Genomic DNA, 22,723 nt, shown 5'->3' on the forward strand with positions numbered 1-22,723 from the left:
CTCCCCGTTTCTCTCTTATGAGGACACGAGTGATGCGTTTAGGGCCCACCCAGATAATTCAGGATAATCCCCTCCTCAGAGACCCCATCACACCTGCAAATTGAGTCCCATTTGCAAAGGCTCTTTCTGCAGACGAGACAGCACAGGCTCCAGGGATTGGGGGCTGGTGGACTTGGGGGTTACTCCTCAGCCTCCCCCAGGTCTGGAACCACTGTCTGCCAGCTGGGGCAGGCAGAAAGGAAGGAAAGAAGCTGAGTGTCCCCTTCCCCCAGCCCTAATCTGTGTCCCTCATTAAACCCCAATGGGAAAGACTGAACTTCCTAAAACCGAGTTTGGAGGGGTTTTTTTGCATTGGTCTGGACTTTTGAACTTCTGAGCAGAGATTGGCAACTGTTTTATGCTGGATTCTGAGAGGGAGACTGGCCTGCTGGAGGTTTGTGGGGTGGGGCTCACAGGATCCACACCTGGGAGGGGGTGTGGGGCATGCTGGGAGGTGGCCAGCTGGGAAGAGGCGCCACAGAAGTGTCAGGTAATGTCATGGGCAGCTCGGGGGCTGGGACAGGCCCTGGAGTTGTCCTGAATTAAGATGCACAGTCCGGACTTTGTCCCCCTCATCGCATGTGTCTGTTCCACAGGAGGGGGTGTGGCCTTGGGAAGTGGCAGAGAACAATCCCAGGAGGACCTGCTGTGAGCTGCCAGAAGCCAATTCGTAGCATCTGGGGGCGGGGGGTGGGGGGTGGGGTTCGTGGCTCTGCCCTGCGCGGGGGTGGTACACCATAGCATCCACCACAGTGACCTAGTGTGGAAGCGGGACTCAGCTACTGAAGAGGGAGCGGAGAACCTCCTACACCACACAAGCGCCTGAAGGAGCTGCGGGCCTCCCTCTGTAATACTGCTTTGTGGTTACAAACCTCTTGTTTTGGATGGAGAGCCTCGTGGATGCCTCATTGTCTGCACGAGAATTTACTGAGCATCTACTATGTCCAGGACTTTTGTGGTAGCTAGGGATTCAGTAGCGAACAGGCAGACCCCTGGAGCGGGAGCAGGACCCCCTCTAGACCTCCCCAAGTCCTTTTCATGCCCAGAGAAACCAAGGGCACCCCACCCCACTCTGCTCTGCTCAGACAGAGCCCTGGCACCGAGCAGGGCTCTCTGAGGGCTACAGGGACAGAGCTTCCCTGCAGCCCCTCCCTGGCCACCTGTGTGAGCAAGTGGGCGGGCGGGCGTGGGTGAGCCCTTGGTGGGGCAAGCATCCACATGTGGGACGCCTCCTGCCTGATCAGTTTTCCCGCTTTCAACCCAACCAGAGGGGTTTAGGGTCTCTTTGCCAACCCCTTGCTCTAAGACCCCTCAAAACAAAGCCACCCCGACGGTTATGCTGTGTTCTTCAACCCTCCAAGGAGGCCTATTTTTACTTTTAGTCCCAAATTTAAGAAGCCTGGCTAAATGAGCGGTCTTCAGTACCCAACTCACACCCACCACGCTGTTACACAGATTACGCACCAGAGGGTCGTGTGTCAGGGCAAAACACTGAAAACAAATGCAAATACTTATCTATGATGGTGTGACCTGTGTGGAATACTACACAGCTGTGAAAAAGGATAAGGCTTCTTTTTACACACTGATACAAAGACCTCCTGTCCCGAGTTATGCTATGAAGTGAACAAAGCAAGGTAAGGAGTACTATGTAGTATACACTACCCTTCATGTAAAAATAAGGAGGGGTGGATATACACACGTTTCCTTGGTTACACCCAACATTTATTTAGAAAGGCAGGAAAAACTGAAGCCACTGAGGGCCTCCAAGTAAGGGAACTGAGTGGGTGAGTGACAGAAGGAGGGAGACTTTGTTACAAGCCGCTTTTGAACTTGGGACCATGTGAATATGACATCTATTCAAGCATAACCCTAACCCTCACTTAAACATGAAATGAACACCGTTTTCAAGGCAGCTGGCGAGTCCCTGGGGCTGGAGCAGGAGCTCCCACTCCTTTGCTGAGGGAGCTCAGTGGAGATGAGGAGCAGCTGGCTCCCCCGTTCATGCTACAAACACCTGCCAAGCCCCACAGCGAGCTAGTGACTCAGTGTGGACCAGGAGCTCTCCCTAACCGGGAGCTGGCTTCCCAGGCCACACCCCACACTTGCCAGGCCCAGGATCTGCAACTTACACAAGACTCCCTGGTCATTTTTGCAACCGCTGTAGCCTTGACACCACTTTGCAGGGCTCACCTTGTCAATTTCCAGGAAACACACCCCTAGAGCCGAGGCTCTAGAACCTGGCGGGGCTACCTCACGCTGCCACCCCGAGCACCACCCCACACACCTCTGCAGACTTGCTGCTGACAGCTTTCCAGCACTGTGGCCGGGTTGACCAGAGCCCCCAGAGCCCCCAGAACCCCCTTGCTCCCAGCTGAAGGCCAGAGACCTAAGCAGCCAGCCCCGCACGAGCCTCGGGCTTGCAGGCACAAACTGCCTAACATATCGTGATGGAGGGACTCTGGGCCCCGCCTGCTCCTCTGCAGCCTCCATGGAGAGAACCAGTTACACCTGGGCAGCTGCTGCAGGCTTCTTAACAAGGGGGCGGGTTGCAGAGCCCCTGAGTGCATAAGAGGGGAGGGCAGCAGGGAGCCCTGGGGTGGGTTGTCAGCTGGGAGGGCCGGGCCATGTCCCTCCAAGGCGTCATCCGCCTGTCCCTGGACAGGCCCGCGCATGTCGTTTGTGTGCTGGGTATGGAGTTCTGCTTGGATCTCTGCGGGTGAGGTGCTGGGGGCCCTACCTGGGCTCCCCTCCTGGAGCTGCCCCTGGGTTACGTGGGAGCTGGGGGTTTTCTCCTTCCTCTGCATCTTATCTCATTGTCTTGCCTTAGTTCAACTAGGAGCCAGGTTCGGGTCCCTAAGGGCTTCCCTGTCTTGACGCTGCAGGACGCCGACTGAACCCTACCGCTGCCCCTTGTGGGCTGGGGGCCTTGCGAGCAAATGCTCTGCCCTCCCTCAGTCCCCTCACTCCCTGCATGGGGGCGAGGCTGCCTCTCAAGGGAGACACCTGTGAACTGGGACAGGTGACACTCCCAAGAGGCCAGGTCTCTCCTGGGGTCATAGCAGAGACCTTCCCTGGCCCAGGCCGGGTCTCTTCTGCTCCAGGGATCCCTTGGGGCTCCTTTCTCCCCGGGAGTCAGGGGCTTACGAGTAAGATGTAGCTTTGGTAGTTTGCAGAGCATGGGTGGGGCCTGGGGCCTGGGCTGGAGCTTGTTGGAGAGAGGACATCAGGGTCCTTGGAGTAGGGGAGGGTGAGAATGAGGTGGAGTTGTGTAAGGACCCTTCAAAACTGCCCTGACCATAAACGAGGGAGGCCTCTGCACCCTAAGGAGAGAGGGGGTGGGAGTTCACCCCACCACGTCAGCGGCACTCCAGGCTGAGAAGGTGAGACGCTCGTGCCCTGAAGTCTGTCCCCGTTTTGGGCAAGCCAGGTGTGCGCCACGGGGGTGCGACTCCTTCTCCGTCAGCGGCTCTGCGGGGGTTTTGGTGGACACCCACAACATGATCCCGGCCACCACCAAAGAGGAGGCGGTCACCACCTATCGCTTTCTGTCCAACCCCAAGAACGTGCTGATGAAGATGACGTCCCCTGCCAATGCCATCGACGAGGACATGGTAGGCCGGGGTGCGGGGAGGGGTTGGAGTAAAGCTCGCACAACCCCGGGGTCTGCCTCCCCACAGCTGGCATTTCCTGAGCTCCTGAAACATCCAGTGCCCAGGGGTTTGCACGGCTGACCTTGCGTGCCTGAGACGCCCCTGTGAGGTGGGCACTGTGTGACCCCGTTTTACAGATAAAGCAATGGGGGCACTGAGAGGGAGGGCCCTGCCCACGTCCGTGGGTGGCAGAACTGGGATTCAAGCTCAGACAGGTCTGTCTGCGTGTGCTGCTGACCGCGGCGCTGGGCTGGCTTCCAAACCAGCGGCTGGGGAAGGCTGCCTTAAAAGGTTTCGGCAGCAGAACTCCAATGAGCTTTTTTGGCTAAGGCCAGTCTTCTGGAGACGGAGAGCCTGATGACGCTTAAGAGCTAATGTGAATCAAACGCATGCCGTGTACCTAGGTATCTTGCACACAGAGGTCGGCTTTACCCTGTTGTACATCCGCCAAGTTAACTGGTATAACTGGAGTGGGCCAAGACCCGGGATTTGAGCCCACGGCTGTGCCCTTGCTCCTGGGCAAGCTGTCTCCCTACTGGGGCACCTGTGGCAGGTGGTGGTCGACTTCCTCTGGTGGTGTAGAACAGGCCGGCAGGCTCGTGGTGGGCTAGGCATCGGTGGTGGTTCTGTGGTGGCGGCAGGTGGCTCCTGCGGAGCAATTAGAGGCACCGGGGTCTCTAACACTCAACACCTGGGCCACAGCCCTGCCAGTTAAGTCACCCTCGGGGTGGGGTCCTGACGTCAGCAGTTCCCAGGCCCCAGGTGGCTCCACGGGGAGGCCGAGGGTGAGACTCCCAGATGAGGCCCATTCAGGGCCGGGGCGCCTATCAGTAGAAGCTGCTGGCGTGGTCTGCTGGGAGGTGGCGGGGGGTTCGCCTGGGATGGCAGGAGGGTGGTACACACCCAGTCTGTGCCATGCGCCCGAGGCAGACGATGACCCAGAGGCAGGCAGCACGGCCTGAGAAGCACCCTGCCCGGGGCCCAGTCCCCAGCCCTGCCAGGAGGGACCTGTGGAGTGAGACGCTTGACCTTGGAGGACAAGGGCTTCCCTTTAGGGACAGGTGGTGGTCGCGCGCATGTAAGTGGGGCCCTAGCTAGTGTTTGGTTCTCTGGTTCGTGGTGAAGGCCTCGTGGTCAAGGCCAATGGCTGAAGGGCAAGTCTTTGTCTGGAAGCAGAAGCTGGCTTGGGACAGAGGAAAGACTGAATTCCAATTCCAGCCCCCGCCCCAGGTACTCCGCTTCCTATTGAATGTGCGGCTTGATTGATTGGAGGCCCCACTTCTCCCCTGCCCTCCTCATGGGGTAACAGGTGAACCTCAGGAGGGCGGGCATAATTTGAATAAAGCTTGACCTCCAGAGCCAGAGAGCCTGGATCTCCAATCCCGTGCTCCCCCTTCCTGTCTGAAGGACACAGTCAAGTCCCTGGATCCTGCTGCCCTTGGGGGTGGAGCCCACCTGGGTGGGCTAGGAGACCTGAGCGTGGACGTCTTTGGAGTGGTCGTGGCATGTTAAACAGGTTGTTCTCACCTGGTCTGAGTTACAGCACAGGGCCCTTGACTGGCACCCAGTGAGATGTCAGGGGACTGTACTGTGAGACCAAGGTCAAGGGGCCAGACTTGAGTACATGGCCCAGGCCCCGCTCCTGCCCTTCCCTGCTCCCATGGGCTCTGGATGCTGTCTCCACAGGTCGTGGTCTCATACTATCGGACCAACGACGAGGTGCCCAAGGCCATAGCTGAGCTCTACCTCACCGGCATCGGTGAGTGCTGTTCCCAGCCCTGGAGAGGAAGGGGCTCTCCCTGTAATGAGATGCTTCCATGGGTCCTCGGGGATTCACTCGACACATCACCCACACTCCCCCCTCAAGGCTCCGCCACCGCCCTCCTACCACCGCCCTCATTCTCTGAGAACAGAGGCCATCGTACATCCGTGAGTTCCCGTCACCTGCCCACCTGCCCGTGGCTGGTGCCAGTGGATGAGGAGTTTGGTTCAAAGTTAACTTCTTAATCACTCTGGGTCCCTTTTCCTCAGGCACATTTCAGCACATCCCTGCAGCAATTCCGGCTGATGTAGGACACCACTGCATCGCCCCCTCCCCCTCCGGATGGGTCCAGAACAGGCGACGATGCCTATGATGCCTATTCTCTTCAATAAGCTGTACCATTCATGCTCGAGCCTAACGCTATCGTGTCTTCGGACTCACTCCCACCTTTCCGCTCCTCTGCAGCCGTCTCCGCGTCCTCGATGTCTCCTCCCTTCCTCTTGAGCCTGCTCCGATCAGACCCCCACCGCCAGCACTGCCCTTATCCAGGATCCTGGCAGCTCCTGCTTCTCTTTGCCCAGGGGCCGTCTCTCTTCCTCTGCCTTCATCAGCGTTGAATGCAACTGGTCGTTTTTTTTCTTAATCTGTTTCACTGGAAATACTCCAGGAACCCTGCACCCAGCTCCCCCCAGCATAGCTGGCTGTTCCTTCTCAGAGCCCTTGGCTGGATCCTTGCTGGCACCGGAAGTGGCTCAGGTGGCCCATCACGTGGCTCTACAGGCAGATGGCTCCCAAAACTCTCTAGCCAGGTGTCTCCTATTAACCTGGCTTGGCTCTCTGCTGACCCAACGCAACTTGAATATCGACCCGATGTCTCAAGCTGAACATATCCCAAATTGGGCTGAGATGCTCTACCCCAAACACCTGTTTTTAATGACCTTCCTCATTACCATAGATCATAGTCGATCCTTCTAGCCAACCAGGCATCTCCCTTATTCTTCTTTGGGGCCGTGCGGATCTGTGAGTCTTGGTGGTGCTGCCTTAAGCAGGAATCCAGCTACTCTCCACTTGCAAGGCCCTCAGCCTGGTCTGAGCCACTGGCCTCTTGCCTGGGTCACTGTGCAGGTCCCCCTGTGGGGTCCCCCTGCTCCATCCTTACCTTTCTACGCATCCAGTCTTAATTCGGCCCCCAGAGCAGCACACCTGGAAAGGCGTATTGGATAATGTCTCCTTGGATCGAAGCCTCCCACTGCTTCTGTTTCCTCGGATTAAAGCCGGGGTCACGATTATCCACAGAGGCTACCTGAGCTAGCTGATGTGACCTCTAACCTGTGCCCTATTTCTCTCCCCCGTGCTCATTCTGCTCTTGACACACTGGTGTCTTTGACCCTTGAACTTGCCACCTTGACCTTTCCACTGCCATTCCTATTTGATTTGCTCTTAACTCCAGATATTAACATGGACCAATCTCTGGCCGCCTCCCGGTCCAGGCTCACATTTCAACTTGGAAGACTTCTCTGATTACTTACAACTGAGGTGACCTGCTCCATCCTTCCTTGTTTCTACAGCGCTTTTACCATCAGACACGTGTTACTTCTTCATCTCCTGCCACGTGCATGCAAACACACGCACGCACACACACACCTTTACACCTGAACTCAGCTGGACCCCCAGGGCCTAGAATGGTGCTTGGTTTGTGGCAGGCAACAGGTCCTGAGCACCTGTGCCAGGTGCTGAGTATTCAGCAGCAACCCAGGCCTATCCCCTTGGCCTTGACATTCCAGTTGAGAAATAGCATGTCCGGTGACAAAAGCCACCCAGCGGTCATTATGCAATGGGGAGGGGCAGGAAGTGAAATGTATGAACGATAGAAAGAGCCTCTGTGGTGGTCTCCGGGGCCGAGCCTGGGTCCGTAACCTCTAAAGGGGCTTGCAATTGCTACATGTTGACCCCTCCCCGGGTCTTAGCATGCCAGGAGCTTTCCAGAAGGCTGGGAGGGGGTGAGCCTTTCCAGGTAAGCCTCAGCATCAGGGACACAGGGGCATCATGGCCGCAGTGAACTTGTTTTGTGTGAGTCCCCAAGAGGCCGGGGGAGACACGTAAACACTTGGGCCTCCCCAGGCTTGCTGGCAGGCAGCAGTCTGCCTCTGGCGAACTCTCCCAGCGGAGGCGACCGCGTGCCCGAAGGCTGGATGGCCCGACACCCGCTTTGGGCGGCCCTGGGGGATTAGCTCGAGGCTCCAGCAGGCCCAGGGGGCTGAGACCTCTTCCTCCCGTTGCAGCGGTCTCCCTGGACGCGGACGTCTACCGCAGTGGGCAAATCAAGATGGCAAGTGACAAGTGGGTGAAGGTGAGGCCGCCAGGGGAAGGGTGCCGACCTGGGGACCCTGAGCCAGACCTGGCCAACGACCTCTCTACTTGACCTTCATCGTGTCAAATCGATGCAACACAAATCAGAGCTGATGGTGTCAATTTCTAGTTGAAAACAAAAACAAAAACAAAAATAACTAGCCTGGACTGGTGTGGCTCAGTGGTTGGGGCATCGTCGTCCTGCAAACAAAGTTCTCGCTGGTTCGATTCCTGGTCAGGCACATCCCTGGGCTGGGTCCCCAGTTGGGGGTGTGGGAGAGGCAACTGATTGATGTTTCTCTTGCACATCCGTGTTTTCTCCATTTTTCTCCCTTTTCCCCTCTTTCTAAAATCTTAAAGAGCCAGAATGTCTGGAGATGCTAGGTCCACACCCTAGCCTGGTGGTATAGTCAACCAGAGCAGGGGCTGGGTCAGCGGCCCCTTCAGCTAGAACCTGTCTCCTCCTCCATTTGGCCTCAGTCCCTACTTCCTGACACCAGGTAGAAAGCTGGTGGCCCATCCCCAGGTGTTTTTTCCCTTCTCGGCCCACTTCCCTGCTGTCGCCTTCCAGGTCCTGTAAGGCACCTGAGCCAGCAGAGTCCGACCTAGAGGCCCCTATCACCTTGAAGATGAGGCCCAGCTCCGCCCTGATGCAGGGTAGCACCTGAAAAACAGAGCATTTGCCGACGTCTTCCGGAAACACCTTTCTTGTCCTCTTTGCAGAAAAACTGGGTCTGGGGCCCCAGCGGCTGGGGCGCCATCCTGCTTGTGAACTGCAATCCCGCTGACACGGGCCGGGCCACAGACAAGACCACGAAGGAGTTCTCCGCAGAGGGTGAGGAAGGAAGGGCCACGGCCTGGGACCATTGCCGCCTGTCCTCCTCGGGCTCCACCTTACCCTGCGGCTCCACCGCCCCACCCCTCAGCAAACAGCTTCCAGGCTGGTGTCGCCAGTCTGGGCCAGCCGAGTCTCACTGACTTGAAGCTTGTAAGTAGGAAGAAAGAGGCCCCATGGCCCCGTGGGAAGAACGTGGGAGCTGACGTCAGGTAACAAACTGTTACTTCCTGGCTATGAACTTGAGCCAGTTAGCTTAGCCTCCCTGCTCTGGTTTCGCCCTCTGTAAAATGGGCCTGACACAGTCAGGCTCCCAGGGTAGGTGAGAAGAATAAATGGAGACACAAAGGGATATGTGGGACCCTCCCCCTAAAACCCTCCGTAGTCTGGGACGGGACCCTGACTGTCCCAGGCAAAAGCAGTCAATTCTTGGACCACATGTCAGGACCTCGGTTCTTGGTCTCAGCAGCAGGACAGCTGTCCCTGTTCACACCAAGACTGGAGGGAAACTCGCACTGCACTGACCACGCCAGGCCGTGTTCTAGGTGTTTCTGGGCTACCATAGGCGGGGGGTCAGGGCCCCCCTCACTCAAAACGGGCCCGAGAATTGCGAGTTGCCTGTGGCCAGCCGTGTAGGGAGCAAAGCGTGAGGCAGGCCTGGGCGGCCTGGGCAGAGCAGGAGGCAGAAGGTCCAGCACGCAGGCCCCCCACCAACCCCTGGAGCGCCAGCCTCCAGAGGCCCTGAACCTTGGCCTTGTCTCTTGCCTAGAAATAAAGAATCTGTCCCAGATGGTGCTGACCGTGCAGGGGCCCAGCCGCATTTTGAGGAAGCACCGGCTGGTTCTCCACACCTCCGAGGAAGAGGCGAAGAGGGCGAGGGTCTACCGGCCCCAAGGTGGGTGTTCCGGCACCAGCTCCGCTTCGTCTCCTTGGGTGACGTGTGGCCACGCCCACACCTGGCGGGGTCCCCTCCGAAAGCCGCTGGGAGCCTAGAGATGCTGGCCAGGCTCTGTTGTGTCTGGATTCATATCCCTAGGGTTGTCTGGCTGCCACTGTCACCAAAAACTGCACCCATGCGTGCGTCACTGTGCCTCCAGGCCACCTTCCCTGGGGGGGGGGGGGTGCAGGGGCAGTGAGGGCGCCTATCCTGCAGGACTCCCATACTTGGAAGAGGAGACATGCGCAGTGGCTAGAACAATAGCTCCTGCCTGATGCAGATTAGGTAACGCCTCCTCCCACGGACTCCTGCCAGAAGAACCCACCTTCCTTCCTGAACCAGGACACCACTGTGTTCAGTTTTCGGGGTTCAGAGGCCAAGAAGCCAGTAGCAGCGATGCCGGGGCGTCCACCTCAGGCCCCGCGCCACCTTCAGTCCTTACTGGCCTGGCAGGCGGGCAGCACGTCCCCATTCTGTAACGGTGTCGGGGCTGTCGGGTCAGAACGTGGGCTTGTCCACTCCAGCGAAACAGCCTGGAACAAACAAGGCTTCTGACTTCGCTGAGCAGGTTTAGTGCCCAGGGCTTCTGCAGTCCTGACACGGAGACCTAGCTCTTCACTCCCGGAGGCGTATGTCAGCTTGCCACCTTGTTCTAGAAGCCACGTTCGGCTTCAGCTGGGCACTTGGTGGAGCCTGTGGTTTGTGCCGGACCAGCTCGGCGTCCCCTGTGGGAGCACACGCCCCTTGCTGCCTTCTCGGGCTCTGCTGGCTCCCACTGCATCTCTCCTGCCGACCAGAGGTCACGGCGGGACTTGGCAGGGACCTGGGACTAGACAGAAAAGGTAGCCCAGGTTGTATGTGGCCCTTCTACTTATGGGCTAGGAGGGAGCCTTAGAAACCTATGGGTCACGGCCTGGCTCAGGCTGTGAGGGCTGCTGAGGCCCCTGAGGTCCGCCAGGTGTAGACAATGGTGCTAAGCCGGGTAGTGCCTGGGGTCCACTCGGGAGCCCAGTGAGTCCCATGGCCCACTCCAGGTGCTCTGTTTCATCACGTGTGTACCAAGCCACCCACCTTTGTGTTTTGGCTTTGTTTGGTTTTCTCCTCACCTGAGGACATGCTCATTGATTTTTAGAGGGAAGGGGGCGAAAAATACCAATGTGAGAGAGATGTTGATCAATTGCCTCTCGTACGTATCCCAACTGGGGACCGAACCTTCAGCCCAGTCATGTGCCCTCATCAGAATCGAACCTGCAACCTCTCAGTTTACAGAACGATGCTCCAACCAACTGAGCCACACTGGCCAGGGCTTTTATGTTTTTAACTTAAACATTTTTTTAAGGCTGGGATACATCGCCCAAAATGTTTTAATGAGACCTCCAAGGGATTCAGAATAAGCTAACGTTTGAGAGCCACTAGTCTGTAAGATACAGTAAAGGAGGCTGAGAAGAAGCTTCTGGAGAGATAGGCATCCGGAGCGTAAGGTTCCAGACACAGCACGCAAAGGCAGCGGGGTCACCCATGGCGGGTGCCGTTGGCAGGCATTCCAGACTGGTGGTCACGTCTTGTTTTCAAAGCAAGTCATTAGTGAGTCTGAGGAGAACAGTGGGGATGAAAGCCAGGCCAAAGTGGGCAGGCGCAGAGAGTACAGATTGTGGAAGGAACTGCCCATGGAGGGAAATGTAAGAAGGGGAAGGACTTGAGGGGGTGGAGAAGGGGGGCCAAATCTGAAGGTGGTGGTGGACACAGCCCATCTGTGTGCAGAGGGGACCTGCCGGGGCCGGGGGGGAAGATATTGGAGAGAACTGCAGGAAGGAGCACACGTGCTCGGGGGAGAACACTGGGAGTGGGGTTAATAAGCATGAACGAAACGGCGGTGTCAGAGGGAAGGTCCCCCAGAAGGTCAAGTGCAGAAGGCCCGAGATGGTTGGTAAGGAGCTTGTAGCAGGCGAACTTGGGACCCTCTCGCCCTCACCACTCCTGGTGAATCAGCTTAGGGTGGAGCGCCTATGGGAGCCCAGGGCCCCTGCATGGGTGAAGGTGCTGGGTCTGCAGCAGCTCTCGGGGGCCGAGTGGCGGTCAGCCATGATTCCATCTATAGAGTTGGGAACCCACAGGGCACCGAGCTGCAACCTCAGCAGTGAGTCGAAAGGGCTGTGTCTCTGGGCTAGGGGGATTTGCGGGGGTCCTGGTGTGAGGCTCATCTTGTCCAGTCTGACCCCCTCGAGGCCTGGCCCAGGGCCAGCGGAGAAGCCTCCAGGGGCACCCCAGCTAGCCCAGCCTCTACACAGCCAGCAGCAGCAGAAGCAAGAGGACTGAGGCCAAGCCTGCGGCCAGCACCTCTGCACCTTTAAGAAGGTTTTTCTGCATAATTGCTAGTAGCTAGAATCCCTCTGCAGGGACAAGCCCCGACCCAGGCCATTGCAGAACCGTAAACCAGAGCAAGAGGCAGTGAACCAGAGCCTGTGCCCTGGGGACAGCTGTGACCTCAGCAGCCGCCTGCCGGCCCGCTGAGGAAACTGTAGACCAAGGCAGTGGCCACCTGCTACACACGATGTATGAGGAGGATGCGGTGCCCGGACCCTTCAGGGCCTCCGTGGCCAAGGTCAACCTACAGTGAGATTTCCCCAAACTGGAATCCATCCAGAGGCTTTAAGCTGGAGCAGCTGTCATTGGGGCTCCGGCTGCCACCCTGCGGGTGGTGGGTGAGAAGGGTGGGGACGAGGGCAGGAAGGCCAGGTAGGGAGAAGCGGTCCAGGTTGGTGGCCCTGGGCCACGGCGATCTCCAGAGATGGAGAACGGATGAACTTGGGGTCAAACTAACCAGAGACAACTACATGTGGTCGACTTCCCTCTGTTCGCTTCTACATGTGGTTTTGTTTCATGATCTAAAGCTGCAACAGCGTGGGCTCGACCCACGTGCTAGGAAGCTTCTCACCTTCTTCGGAAACCCTGAGCGGAGCCCGTTCCACCCAGGAGACGGCTGTCGTTGACGCTTCCCCGGGCTCAGTGAGGCGGTGTTGGACCTCTCGGGCGAGGCTGCCAAGTCCCCTTCTGTGCGTCGTTTCTCCCCTTCAAGGCTTTTCATGACGTTCTGCCCAAAGGTGGGCAATGCACAGCCCACCACGAGCCTTTGAGAGCAGCCGTTTGTATCTGAGCCCTGAGTCCTGAAGTGTGACAGGCCTTTGTCCTAAACATGGGGACAGAAACATAGCCCGGCGGGGCGCCTGCTCTCCTGGAACTCTCAGCCAGGCTTCCGGGGTGAGGAAGGGGCCGGTCGCCTGGGCCACCGGCTGTGGTGACCGCTGGCCTGTCCCTCCCCTCCTTCCTAGAAGACGACTCCAGCACCTTTGAGCTGGTGCTGGGCCCAGGCCAGCACACGTACAACTTCCCCCGGCTGGAGAGCAGCTTGCAGGAGACCCTCTACGTGGAGGCCACCGAGTTCCCGTCCGCCAGCTTCTCTGGCCTCCTCTCCTTCTCTCTCTCCCTGGTGAAAGAGTCTCAAGACCCGGTGAGTCCCTGAGAAGACACACCCCTCTTGGAGCAGGGAAAGCATGGGGAGGGACATCCCTCTTGGCTGGGAGGGACATCCCTCTTGGCTGGGAAGGACAGAGGGGAGGACACAGCTCGGCGGGTGGAGCTGGGGTTTCATGCCACCTTTGGGGGAAAGAGCGGCAGAGGACAGGTGAGCGCCCGGAGGTGGCCTGGACCAAGCAGCTGGAGTCCTGGGGACAGGGAAGAAGGTAGATGTGGAACCAGGTCACCAACAGGACCGTGTTTTCTGTCGCAGTTAATTCCAGAGACCCTGGTGCACAAGGACACGGTGGTGTTCCGGGTGGCTCCTTGCATCTTTACCCCGAGCACCCAGATGCCTCTGGAGGTCTACCTGTGCAGGTGAGAACCCCTCAGGCTGCCCGCGCCGGGCCGCTCCCATACCTAGGACCCCCTTCCATCCGTCTGCGGGCACTTGAGTAAAAAGGACTAGACTTCTCATCAGGAAAGTGGACCCCTTCCACCTGAGCTGCCTGGTCCCCAAGGTGTGGTCATCAGTACGAGTCCGAACACTTACCACATGAGGGACAGAGCTGTGAACTCGAGGTCCTGCCCATGGTTGTATGGGGTGACTGACAAGTAAACAGTGTTCCTTCAGGTATTATCAGATGCCACGGAGCAAAAGGTAGAAGGAAGGAATGGTGAGGACAAGAGTGTGTCCTGGGGACAGCAAGGAGGCCTGCAGAGCTAGGACAAAGCAGGTGACGGGAGGGAGGGGAGGGGGACACGAGGACGGGGCCAAGGCCAGCAGGGCCTCGGGGACCACCCCCCATGTGTCAGGGCACAGCCTCGGGGCTGCAACAGACCCCACTCCGGTGGTTTCAAGCTAGCCAGTGCTAAGCACCTGTTTAAGCTGACAACTCAGAGAAAAGCCCATGGTGACTGGTCTGTTTCCAGCGACTCGAGTTCTAGGGAAGCGTAAATGCAGAACCAGCTCTGATCAGGGCTGGAGGTTGGTAAGCGGCCAGGCAGGTAAACCCAGGGCGATGCTGGGCAGGGATGCGATGATTATAGACTCAAAGCTGGGTAAGAAGAAAGGCGAAGTGGGAGCAGGGGTGGGGGGTGGGAATGAGAACTGTCGAGGGCCAGAGGTCCCTGTGAGGTCACGCAGCTGGCCCAGCGCCTGGATGGGGCGAGAAGAGAGGATGGGGCTGACGGAGCCGGACGTTAGGTCGAGACCTTGGAGGTGGTGTGCCTGGTGGGGGAGAGGCCGAGGCAGGGTGGATCCTAAGGTCTGTCAAGTCGAAGACAGACGAGGCTTCAATGACCCGGATGCAGCAACACACGACACGGAGGAACCCCTCCCCTCCCCAGGCCCGTGGGGTTATCAGACAAAAAGAGCCCTTCCGCAGGCGGGTCCTTGGGAATGCCAGGTTTCAGAACGAGACCATCCAGGGAGGGGCTCGAGGAATTTTGCTGATAACATACACAGACACCAGCTCTTGCTACTTTGCCTTTTGTATCTGAAGACAAGTTGTTCACTCCCAGGAGGCACCTGGGGGAACCCGGGTCTCCTGGGAGCCTCCCACAGCGGTGGTGGGCAGGCACGGCCGGACCTGGCCTAGCCACAGAAGACCCAGACACCCAGCACACACCCCCAAGACAGCTCTAGGCCTGGTCAGGCTGGTCAGCTCCTGAGAAAGTGTTTTTGGAACAGGAGCATAGACTGGTCACACAAGTGTTTTTGTTTTTTGTGGGGTTTTTTGTTTGTTTTTTGTTTTTGTTTTTTTTTTTTTACCAGAAAGAGGATTAGAATACCCGTTTTGACACTTCCCAATAGTGTGGCCTTGCCCGCACGCAACTCCTGAGGATCTGTTTGTAAGATGGGTGGTCTTCTTAAACAGCTGCCCACACCGCTGTTGATCTCCAAGGAACAGGTGCACAGCGTGGACCAGCAGGACAGTGCCCGGGTCCCAGGGTGCCGTGCACCGTGGCACTGAGATCCTCAGGTGCACGGTGCAGGGCACCCTGGGACTGAGATCCCGGGCTTCAAGCCCCACCTTCTGCTCCCCATACAAATACGACAGCTGTGGTGCAACAGCCGTGGTGGCCAGCTCATGGGGGCACACCTAAAGTCCTGACTTCTCCGGGGAAAATACAACCCCCTCGGGGAGAGAAGAGCCCGCTGCCCTCTGGGCAGACCCAAGCAGGAGAGCCTAGGGCGGCCCCAAGCTGCCTGGGGCAGGGGTAGAAGGTACTTGTAGAGAGTGATGGCAGGATAAGGACCGAGCAGGGTCCTAGGCCACCAGAGTGGGGACTGATACGGACAGTTCTTGACCAGACCCGGCCGTGAGCTAAGCCGGGTGACACTGGGCAAGACGCGCTGAGCTGCCAGCTTATGCTCCGTGAGGTGGGGGAACAGCCCCCTGCTTCTCTCCTGGGTGGGGACATCATCTCTCCTGACCGGAAAGAGGTGCCCCCTTCCCCTGGGACAGCAAGGTCATGACCCAGGGGGAGGGGGAGGAGGGCAGCCTTGAAGGCCTTCCCAGAGCTGGCTTATCTCCCGCGGCAGAGAGCTGCAGGTCCAGGGTTTTGTGAACACGGTGATGGAGCTCAGTGAGAAGAGTAGCTGCCAGGTGGCATCTGTCTACGAGGACCCCAACCGCCTGGGCAGGTGGCTCCAGGTAACACCCCACCCGGGGAACCCTGCCAGTGGGGGAGGTGCAGGGGACATGGCAATGGCAGCCCATGCGACGAACGTCTCGGGCTTCCGTTCAACCTTCCCAGCAAAGCTAGCCTACCCGGAGGTGTCCTTGTCTTCTGAACCTCCCTGGAGGCTCGGATGGAACCACGTGCCCGAGTCACACCCACCGAGGAATACAGAGCTCAGGGTCCAACTTCTCCTAACTCAGGGCGCATGTGCAGTCAGGACCACAGAACACCAACCCTTGACCCCCGGGCACCTGAAGGGCCTGGCGCCCTCAGCGGCAGGCTGCCAGAGCCGGCGCGTCGCTCCAGGTCCGGTCTGAGCCTGGCAGAGCAGGAAGCCCTCCTGGCATGCTGTTCTGCACAAGGAGCTGCGTGATCACACGCTGGCACCGTTCTGACTCTTGGAGACGGGCGGGACCGCACTGTCCCCGCTGTAGCACAGACAGAGCTCTAAGTGCTGCGCAGGCGAGATGACAGGGCGACCAGGCCTGACTGGGGGGTTGGGAGACCAGCAAAACCTTCAAACGCAGGAAACAGAGGTGGCCTAGTAAAGGCTGGGCTTGGGGGGCGGATTAGAAGCAGGAGCAGCTGACTGAAGGCCATCACGGGGGCCACGCTCGGGAGACTGCAGAAATGGGGCTGGAGGGCCAGGTCAGGGTGAAGAGGTCAGACGCAGGTAACGCTGGGTCACGTACCAGGGCCTTTGCAAGCCAGGGCGAGGAGCAGAAACACACTCAGAGCAAGACGGGGTGATGTCGGACGGCACGAATCAGGGCCGAAAAGACCCTGCAGCTGAGAGAGAGATCAGGTCTGAGGACGAGGACAGGAGAGAAGGCGGCTGGGGGGGCGTGGTAGTAACTGAGGGAAGAGATCACGGTGGCTCCCCCACGTGGCGTCCAGGTGAGACCGCTCCTAAGGTATTTTAGAAACGGAGCCAAGGAGGCTTGTTCACAGGTGGGGGGTAAAGGGTGAGAGAAGGAAGAATGTGAGTGGTTTGAAGTTTAAACTTGAGCAGGAGAACGGGTCCAAAAAAGTGCCCCCAAGGAGGTGTCGTTCCTGAGCTGAGTTCTGAGGGCTGAGCAGGCGTTGGAAGACGTGTTCTCATTGCCTGCCCACCCACAACCCCCGCCCCGCCCTGGAGGTGGCCCGGGTGCAGGGAGCCCTGTGCCCTGCCAGCCAGACGAAGGCATGCAGGCAGGCAAGCGGCCGCGGTGAGCAGACGTCACCACAGTCTGTTTTCCTGTCCCCTCCAGGACGAGATGGCCTTCTGCTACACCCAGGCTCCCCACAAGACCGTGTCCTTGGTTCTCGACACCCCTCGGCTCATCAAGCTCGACGATTTCCCCATGAAATACTCTCTGGTGCGGGGCTCGGGTTGGCTGATCCGAACTCGGTCAACCTCTCGGGCCTGGTGCCTGTCCAGGAGGGATGGGAGGGCCCAGGTGGCCTGGTGGGGGGGGGGGGGGGCAGCAAGGGGCGTGGGAGTCTGAGAGTCTGAATTAGGGGTGAGACTGGGGCTTAAATCCCATCCTTCCTAACACCCCCACCCCCACCGGGTCTCCTTCCAGAGCCCAAGGATTGGCTACATGGTCCAATCCACCCAGGACCACAGGGTAGCCAGCATGGATTCCATCGGGAACCTGATGGTGTCCCCGCCTGTCAAGTTCAAAGAGAAAGAGTATCCTCTAGGCAGGATCCTCATTGGCAGCAGCTTTTACCCAAGGTGAGGCGAGAGGTCAGGTGGTGGCCAGATGTCTTAGAACTAAAGGAAGGGACCCTGGCAGGTCACCCGGTTCTGCTTGCCTCCATCATTCCTTAAATTCGCAAGTAAGGATGTCTGAGTCTGCAATTCATACAGGAAACTGAAGGGAGAAAGATTCTTTGAGTAGCGATTCCAGAGTTTGAATGGAAGCACGCCAAACTCAGTTGGCCTGTTGACCCAACGGGATGTCACTTCCACAAGAGGCGAACTTCTAGGTGGCCTCCCTCCAAGCTATACTTCTTGATGGCCATTAATCTAAAGCCAGGAAATATTGAGGCCCAAGGTCCAGTCTTTTTTCTAGAATCTCTTGGCTCGGTGCTGAATTGGACCTGAGGTTTGTTTTTTTTTTTTTTCAAGATTTTTATATATGTTCAGAGAAGGGGAGGGAGGGAGAAAAAGAGGGAGAGAAATATCAATAACTGGTTGCCCCTTGCATGCACCCTGACCAGGGACTCACAACCCAGGCATGTGCCCTGACTGGGAATCGAACCAGTGATCTTACAACTTTGTGGGGCAACGCTCCAAACGACTGAGCGTGTAAGGGATTCTTCCTAACCAGCCCACCCCTGTGGACTGTCACTGGGGCCCAGGGGGCAGTTAGAGCACCAGTTACCTGAAGGTAGCCTGACACTCAGCGAGGAGTCGGCGGCCAACCGGGGCCGCGCTGGCTCAAGGGCTGTTCCTATCCTCTTCCCTGTAGCAAGGAGGGCAGGGACATGGGTAAGGACCTGCGTGACTTCCTCTACGCCCAGCAAGTCCAGGCCCCAGTGGAGCTCTTCTCAGACTGGCTGATGACCGGCCACGTGGACGAGTTCATGTGCTTCCTCCCCACACCGGTCAAGAGCGAGGACGAAAAGGTCTGCGTTGGGGACGGCAGAGGGCGTCTCCCGCCTTCCGCAGAGACCCTTAAGAGGTTTCCAGAGGGGAAGCTCGAGTCTGACCCTAGCTCCCTGTCGCCCAGGGCTTCTGGCTGCTCCTGGCCAACCCCAGCTCCTGCTACAGACTCTTCCAGGAGAAGCAGAAGGAGGGCTACGGGAGCATGCCTCTGTTCGAAGAAGTCAGGGAGGACCAGCTCCTTTCCAACGGTAAGGGGGACTCCTCAGCCACAGAGTGGGGGCCTGTCCCCTCCTCCGCTCCTCCCCACGCATCCGTTCTGGAGAGCCATTTTACTGTCTTTCCTGGAAGAAAGGGTCCTAGGGAGACATAAAAGCATAGCATGTACCCTGTTAGAACATCATCTTCCAGTTCCGGGCTATTCTGGGGGTGCCGGGACAGCACAGGCAGATCCGAAGTTCTGGGACAGCTGCGGCTGCCAGAACGTGTGTGAAGGGGACTCAGCCAGCACGCGGATGGCTCCGTGGGGGAGGGGCGAGGGCCAGCAGCTAGCACTAGTCTCCAGGACTACTTAGGGAATGTCGGGTTAAGCACCTCGGTACTGGGGCTTCAGGGCTCCCCAGTCACCCTTAGGGAGAACAGAGCAGATGGTGGAGGTTGCGTAGCCAGTGCTGCAGTTTTTCTAGATGTGTGGAGCCCTGGGGAGAGGGTGGCAGGAAGTCCCGTAGACCCTCGCTGTTCAGCGTGTGTGGTCTGAGGGCCACCTGGGAGCCGGTTAGAAAGGCAGAATTTCTGCCCCACCCCAGACCACCTCCACCGACTTCTGGGGTGGGGTCCAGAAACCTCCGGGTCCCAGGAGCACTATGGAAAGTGACGTTTACTGAGCACGAACCACGTGCCATATGCTACACTTGGTGTTACCTCAGCTGAACTGCTCGAAAGGCGAGGCAGCTGGGAAGCAAAGTTAAGTAACTCAGTCAAGGTCACAGGTGGAAGGTAGCCCGGTTGTACAGGTCAGGGAACGCACAGAGGCGTGCAGGTCACAGGTGGGTGGGGCTGACGCCACCTGTGAACCCGCTCCAGGTTGCCTCCCAAGCAGGGACTCTCCACCCTGCCAGGGACAGAGGGGCTAGGAAGAGTCCCGCCTGGGCTTTCGTGGCCCCGTTCAGTCCCTAGAGGTGACATTTGACCTAGGTGGGTCCCTAGAGACTGGCCAGGTCACCCACTCTAGTCACTGGCCCGAGAACATCCCCAGCCAGCCGTGCCCGGGGCTCGAGTCCGGCCAGCCTTGGACAAGGCTGCCCACTCCCTGGCCTCCCAAGCCTGCCCGCCGCCTCCTCCTCCTCCTTCCTCCAGGGAGGGAGTCCACCACCATCAACCAACTTCTGGCCGATGAGAACCTGAGGAAGCAGAATAACTACGTGGAGGTAGGGGCCGAGAAGGTGGGCGGCCTTCTCCAGAAAGTGGGGGGAGGCAATGACGATATAAACAAGTTCCTAACTGAGCAGCTACTGTAGCCCAAGCAGCATGCAAGATGCATTACTGGAGTCCTCGAAACAACCCCGTGAGGTCACACCCGCCTGTGTGTGGTAGGCAGGCTTGGAGTCAAGTCTATGCTGATGACTGGGTACTGGGTTTGAACCCGTGGGACTGCCAAGTTCATGCCTCACTCACTGCGTTACTCACAGGGTCGGGCCAGAAAACACTGCTGGAGCTCAGCAGCCTCCGGGCGGGGGACCCCACCTCTGACTTGTCCAGGAAGCTAAGTGCCTGAGACTTAGGAACAGTCCAGGGCCTTCTCCATGCTCGGGCCCATCGGCTCGGTGTCCAGAGTCGGCCAGCAGCACTTCAGGTGTCCGCAAATGTGGGTCACCGGCTGTGGGAGGCACAGGAGCGCCCCGAAGCGCTTGCCTGGCTTCTGGAAGGGAGGCCAAGGCCCAGAGGAGGGTGGCGTTACCCAGGGTCACACGGTCGGCACAAAACTGCTTTGTCCTCTGGGTTCTTTATGGCTCCCGGCCAAGGCACATGCAGCGCCACAACGCACTGGTGCCCTGACCTTGGCCAAAGCAGGGAAGGCCTCCTGGCACAGCGGGGTGGGTACCGGCCAGGTCTGGTGTCAAGACAGCCCTGGACAGTATCCTGGGTGAGGGGGTCGTGCCCTGTGTCAGACCAGGGAGATGCTCGGGTGCCTGGCATCACCGGGCCTGGACAGGAAAATGCCCAAGTGGGGACCACTCCTCCTGTCCCTTCTTTAAGGAGGGAAGCAGAGTGCCTTGGTCTGAGGATTTATTCAGGCCCTTTCCTGGCCCCCTGGCGCCCTGTCCTTGCCCAGGTCCCTCACCCCAGCCGGGACTGAGGGCCAAAGGGGGGACCCAAGCTACAGCAAAACGAGGGCTAGCAGCTGCTGCAGCGCCAACTGGCTGTGGCATCCTGACCTCTCGAGACCAGGTCTTTCCTCTGAGCCCCCACTTCCTCCCAGAAAAAGGAAACTGCCCGCTTTATCCGGGGGCTGGCCTGCCATGCGGGGCTCCGCGGGATGGGGTGATGGGAGGTGGGAGCTGCGGCAGGCCGCTGGCCTCCACGCCCGGGAGCTCACAGCCGTCCCGGCCCACCTGCCCCACAGAGGTGCATTAACCTGAACCGACACATCCTGAAGCAGGAGCTGGGCCTGCAGGACAAGGACATCATTGACGTCCCCCAGCTCTTCTGCTTGGAGCAGCTGACGAATGTCCCCTCGAACCAGCAGACTGAGAAACTCTACGCCAGGCCCTACTTCCCCAACCTGGTGAGAGGCTCGGGGGCGGGCTGGTCCCCTGACATACATGGTGCTGGACTATGGGGGGCGGTGCAGAGCAGGCAATGGGCTCTCAGAGGAAGTAAGGTGGAGGAAGGAGCCCTTCCCCTGCAGAGCCGTGTGCAGGGCCCAGGCTGAGGGGCTTGCCAAGTAGTGACTGTGGGCTGGGCCCTGGGGTAGTCGTCGTGCAGCCCAGCTGAGACACCGGGATGCGGTGCTGCCACCAGAGTCAAGGCAGCCAAGCCACCTGCTGGCTGAGACGATGGGCGAGCTCCCCAAAGCAGGACTTCCCTGTCCACAGAGCCTGGGACCAGGGCAGCATCCGGCACAGGAAGTGCTCACACTCACAGGGGCGGTTTCTGTGTAGACTGTGGGGCAGAAGCTGGGGCGTGCGAGTGCCCATGGGACCCTGCCGAGCCGAGCCTACGCCGACTCTGGCCGGTGTCTGACCTTTCTCGCACTGGGACCCACCATGCGGCCACTTAGCACGCGCTCTGACGCTCGCGCTCAGCAGTCCCTCAAACACCTGCAGACCTTCTCTCCGAGGCCCAGGGACACAGGCCCCACGGTCCCCAGCCACATGTGGGTACCTGCCAACTTTACCAGACCAACGTGGCCCTCGGGGCACAGAGCAGGAGCCTACCGTAGGCCCTGGGAGCAGGTTGGGGGGTGGCCTGGTGGGAACTGCTTTAAGGAAGAGATGCTCGAGTTGAGGTAAAAAACGGACAAGGTCTGCTGACAAAGCTAGGGGTGGGGGAACGAATGTTCCAGCAGAGGCGGGCAAGGTCATGAGGAAACAGGACTTCAGGCCAGACTGAGAAATGCGGGAGAGGAAGGAACCAGGGAAGCTGGCAAAGCCAGGCCTTGGCCAGGCGGGACTTGAGTTTTGCTACCGAACCACGTGGAGGGTGAGGCCATTGGAGGCTTAAGCAGGAGGGAGTTGGATTCACCAGGACTGCCGAGTGAGGTCTGCACGAACGCAGACCCGGGGGGGTGCTGGTGTGGCGGGCTCCTCCCGGTCCGGTCCAGCCAGAGGCAGCTGGGTTCTCCTCCGCACTGCACGAACCCAGTGGGGGGGCTTCTGACCCCGACGGACAGGGGCCAGCCTTCTTCTGCAGCCCCAGCCTGGCCAGGCCTTGCCCACCCCGTCTCTCCAACAGCTGCAGGTGACGGTGATGGGCAAGAACCTGGGCATCCCCAAGCCTTTTGGGCCCCAGATCAAGGGCACCTGCTGCCTGGAAGAGAAGATGCGCCAGTTGCTGGAGCCCCTGGGCTTCCAGTGCACCTTCATCAACGACTTTGACTGCTACCTGACCGAAATCGGAGACTTCTGCGCCTGCGCCAACATCCGCCGGGTGCCCTTCGCCCACAAGTGGTGGAGGATGGTGCCTTAGACCCACGCCCCACACAGATGGCTCAGTGTCACTGTGCCCTGGCCCTGCTTGGGGTCCTTATCCTGTTCCCGTCCCCCAGAATCCAGTGGGGTGGCAAAGGCTGCCAGACTGAACCCCTTGGAGATGGAGACAGCTTTCAGCTGAGAAGTGGTCATTAAAGCTTTGGCTG

The 22,723-nt window shown here is 58.9% G+C and overlaps 1 protein-coding gene across 1 annotated transcript; it reads left to right on the forward strand.

Annotated features, from left to right (window-relative positions):
• The first annotated feature begins 2,645 nt into the window (after positions 1-2,645).
• Positions 2,646-22,723, forward strand: PADI6 (peptidyl arginine deiminase 6). Its single transcript, XM_045859663.1, has 16 exons — positions 2,646-2,755; positions 3,467-3,650; positions 5,376-5,448; positions 7,734-7,801; positions 8,524-8,635; positions 9,405-9,530; positions 12,902-13,080; positions 13,360-13,463; positions 15,634-15,745; positions 17,024-17,131; positions 17,339-17,493; positions 18,233-18,389; positions 18,494-18,617; positions 19,723-19,793; positions 20,990-21,151; positions 22,321-22,723. Exons 1-16 carry the CDS (start codon positions 2,664-2,666, stop codon positions 22,552-22,554), a joined length of 2,061 nt encoding a protein of 686 aa, XP_045715619.1. The 5' UTR covers positions 2,646-2,663; the 3' UTR covers positions 22,555-22,723.

The sequence above is a fragment of the Phyllostomus hastatus genome, unplaced genomic scaffold (genome assembly GCF_019186645.2).
Source record: "Phyllostomus hastatus isolate PE091 unplaced genomic scaffold, TTU_PhHast_1.1 phas_scaffold_182, whole genome shotgun sequence".
Classification (NCBI taxonomy): domain Eukaryota; kingdom Metazoa; phylum Chordata; class Mammalia; order Chiroptera; family Phyllostomidae; genus Phyllostomus; species Phyllostomus hastatus.

What these genes read in the sequence shown, in the direction of transcription:
- PADI6 (XM_045859663.1), top strand. Translation starts at nt 2,664, where the DNA reads ATGTCCCTCCAAGGCGTCATCCGCCTGTCCCTGGACAGGCCCGCGCAT. An exon ending in CAAGTGACAAGTGGGTGAAG is followed by an intron (nt 7,802 to 8,523) that starts GTGAGGCCGCCA and finishes TCCTCTTTGCAG; the next exon opens with AAAAACTGGGTCTGGGGCCC. An exon ending in CTGGAGGTCTACCTGTGCAG is followed by an intron (nt 13,464 to 15,633) that starts GTGAGAACCCCT and finishes CTCCCGCGGCAG; the next exon opens with AGAGCTGCAGGTCCAGGGTT.